General features: G+C 44.7%; 1 protein-coding gene across 1 annotated transcript; it reads right to left on the bottom strand.

The window, feature by feature from the left end:
- Positions 1-751: 751 nt before the first annotated feature.
- Positions 752-1,720, bottom strand: LOC308276903 (olfactory receptor 7A17-like; the record flags this gene model as incomplete). Its single annotated transcript, XM_080715857.1, has 1 exon — positions 752-1,720. One exon carries the CDS (start codon positions 1,718-1,720, stop codon positions 752-754), a length of 969 nt encoding a protein of 322 aa, XP_080571983.1.
- Between the last annotated feature and the right edge of the window lie 2,257 nt (positions 1,721-3,977).

Below are 3,977 nucleotides of genomic sequence, written 5' to 3'. Positions count from 1 at the left end.
AAGCGTGTGCAACCATGACTGGTAGTAAGAGACTATTTCAAAAAAAATTAAGAGAGGCTGAGACAGGAGGATCGCACAGGTTTGAAGCCAGCCTCAGCTACTTAGTGAGGCTCTCAGCAACTTAGTGAGACCCTGTTTCCAAATAACATATAAAATAGGTCTGGGAGTATAGCCCAGAGGTAGAAAGCACCTGGGTTCTACTCCCAGCACCACCAAAAAAAAAAAAAAAAAAAAGGGCTGTGGTAAAAAAAAAAAACTCTGAGAAATAGAATGACCCTGAAATCAACCCCCGTATGACTCCCTAAAGTTACATATATAAACAGATATATGTCTATATTTATATCAGAAAGAATGGAACACTGGTAGTTTACAACAACCTATTTTCATGTAGGATGAAAAGAGAGGAATTTGGAAGCTGCAGACACAGAGAAAGAATAAGGAGAGGGAGAGGCTAATTACCCTGGTCTGACCTTTACACAATGTTCAGATGTTGAATTATCACACTTTATCCCTTAACTATGTACAATTATTAGATGTCAATTAAAAAGAAAAAAAAGAAAATTAAGAGTGGGAGAAAATGCCATGGGATATATTGGGAAATTTTATTTTCTGGAGAAAAAGTGAGTTACTTGGATAAAGAAGCTGATTTCCAAGAAGTGAGACTTACAGGAAATGCATAGAAAGACCAAGTTCTCCTTCCACTGTCTGGGGAAAGAATCACAGTTGCTGGCTCTAACGGTAGAGTGCTGGATCACGGGCACTTCTTCAGTCTTAGGACAATTGGCACTTTTAGGGTTTCCCTCCCCAGGAGTCTTCCCAGAGCGCTCTTGATGTCCTTGTTCCTCAGGCTGTAGATGAAGGGGTTCAGCATGGGCGTGACCACCATGTACATCACCGAGGCTGTGGCCGTGGAGCGAGAGTTTGGGGTCACAGCAGAACTCAGGTACACACCTATGCATGTACAATAAAACAAGGACACCACTGACAGGTGCGAGGCGCAGGTGGAAAAGGCTTTGTACTTTCCCTGAGCCGAGGAGATTGCTCGGATGCAGGAAACTATCTTGGAGTAAGAGTAGAGGATGCCGGCCAGGGGACCAATTGCCAAAAGTACAGCTGCAACATATATCACCGCATCATTCAGAAAGGTGTCGGAACAGGCCTGGTGGACCACCTGGTTGAGTTCACAGAAGAAGTGTGGGATTTCCAAGTCTGTGCAGAAGGATAACCGCAGCACCATTAGGCTTTGTAACAAGGAATGCGAGACGCTGATGATCCAGGACACCAGCACCAGCAGCACGCAGAGCCGGGGGCTCATGATGACCGTGTAGTGCAGGGGGTGACAGATGGCCACGAAGCGGTCATAGGCCATCACTGCCAGGAGGAAGTCATCTAACCCCGCAAACAGCAACAAGAAGTACAGCTGGGCGATGCAGCCTGCGTAGGTGATGACCTTACTGTGTATCTGGATGTTCACCAGCATCTTTGGTATACTGGTGGAGGTGAAGCAGATGTCCACGAAGGACAAGACGGTGAGGAAGAAGTACATGGGCGTGTGCAGGTGGGCGTCCGAGATGATGGCCAGGATGATGAGCAGGTTCCCCAGCACGGTGACCAGGTACATGGAGAGGAAAAGCCCGTATATCAGGGGCTGCAGTTCTGGATCCTCTGAAAATCCCAGAAGAACAAATTCTGATATTTGTGTGTTATTTTCTGGCTCCATGAGGGAGATGTAACTACTATGAAAGAGAAAAATAGCATATCTAGTGCTCAGCAGACATAGGCATTACTCAAACAGTTGAAATGCCACAGTTTATATTTTGTCATTAAGATGTTCACTCGTGTAATTTGTGTAGGACCTGGACCCCCTTAGAATTCTTCCCCAAGCTGTGGCGTGATTGATTCCTACCCAGCCACGGTATTTTCCCCAAGAGATCATTCTTCAATAGCGCTGTGGAGACATTGCACATGTCTTAAAGGAATATTTACTCAGTGCTCACCATGTTCCAGGTACTACAGTCTGCTGATGGGGGAAATAAAGAACATAAAGAAATAGTCACGTTGTATTTCAGATGGTGATAGCACACTAAAGAAAAGCTGATAGGCAGCAAAGAGCGGGCAGTGTGTGCTCTTATGATGGGGGTTTAGATAAGAGCAATAGTCAGGAGATATTTTGAAAGAGACCTCAAATTAAATAAGGCAGGGGTAATTGTGGACGGGTACGCCTGGCAGGAGAGTCAACCAGTGCAAAGGGACTGGAGGAAGGTGCTTTTTTCAAGTCTAAGAAGGAAGCTTGTCTGATGACAGGAATGTGCGACAGGAGAGCAAGGAGGGAGGGTCGCTGGGGTGGAGGGACAGGATTGCCTGAAGCTTTAAGGAGCAGGGTTCCTCCTCACGTGTTTTCTATCTATCATACAGGGAAGCTAGAGAGAAAATAGAAAACAAAAGGGACGTCAGATAGTGAGGACAGAGCAGCAGAGTAGTGGAGGGGGTGGGGGGAAGGCAGTGGGGAGACAGAAAAGGAGGCTTGAGGAAAGAGACAGTTCAAATAACGCTCTGTACAGACACAAAGGCATTGCTACCAATCTCACATGTGGGGGAGAAAACATAAGACCCTTGACTTTCTGAGGCTGATAATCTCACTTGGCCTAATAGTCTCTAGTTTCATCCATTTTCCTGCAAATGGCTTAATTTTATTCTTCTTTATAGCTGAGTAAAACTCCATTGTATGCATGTATCACATCTTCTTTATCCATTCATCTGTCGACGGACACCTAGGTTGGTTCCATAACTTGGCTCTTGTGAATTATGCTGCTATGGATTATACCCCGATGGCATGGGCTGGGACTCATAGGAAACACACCAAGTGTTGTGTGCATGTATGTTTCTGCCATGTAAATCTCACTATGATTCATAATACAACCCACCAGTAAGAGTATATGCAAATAAGCCAGGCGTGGTGGTGCATGCTTGTAATCCCAGCATTTGGGAGGCTGAGACAGGAGGATCAGGGTTCGCGAACAGCCTCAGCTACTTAGTGAGGCCCTTTGCAACTCAGTGAGACCCCATTTAAAAATAAAGAATAAAAATAGGCCTGAAGGTGTAGCTCGGAGATAGAATGCCCCTGGGTTCCATCCCCAGTACCACAAAAAAAGTATATTAAAATAAAATTAACTCGGATATGCATGTGTCCCTATTCTGACTTTCATTCCAAAAGTAGAAGTGTGTGTGTGTGTGTGTGTGTGTGTGTGTGTGTGTGTGTGTGTGTTTGTGCATGCACATGGGCACTGGGGAATGATAGGGATTGAATCCAGGAATATTTTATCTCCAAGATAACTTCCAGCCCTTTTTCCTTTTCTTTTGAAACATGGTCTCTCTAGGTTTCTAAGAGCCTCACTACATTGCTGTGGCTGTCCTCAAACCTGCTATCCTCCGGTCTCAGCATCCCGAGTACTGGGATTCCAGGTGTGCACCACCACATCCAGCCCCAAAAGTAGGGATTTTTTTTTTTTTTTTGTGGTACTGGGGTTCCTGGAAACCCTTCTACCTCCGGGCTACACTCCCAGACCTATTTTATACTTTTTTATTTGGAAACAGGGTCTCTTAAGCTAGCGCGGCTGGCTTCGAACCTGCACGATCCTCCTGTCTCCGCCTCCCAAGCACAGGGATTACAAGCGTGTGCCACCACGCCTGGCAAAAGTAGGGATTTTTTTTACAGATAAAATGATAAATGGATTTAAGACATAATATTAAATGCAGAACACATGGAATCAGAAAAACAAGCTTCAAATCTTAGGTCTACCAAATACTAGTTGCTTGAGCTTGGAGAGCCAGTGGAAATATTTTAGATATTAGTAATCTCACCCATTTACAGAGGATAACAACATCCATCCTCCTGAGGCGATGGGTAGATAAACATTTGTAACTTAACCAATAAATGAAAAAACCCAGTGTAGTTCCTTTCTGTTAATTAATAAAGA

Source organism: Muscardinus avellanarius (genome assembly GCF_963383645.1).
Source record: "Muscardinus avellanarius genome assembly, chromosome: 18".
NCBI lineage: Eukaryota > Metazoa > Chordata > Mammalia > Rodentia > Gliridae > Muscardinus > Muscardinus avellanarius.
Note: the sequence above shows the minus strand (reverse complement) of the source record. Positions and strands in the feature narration are given on the sequence as shown.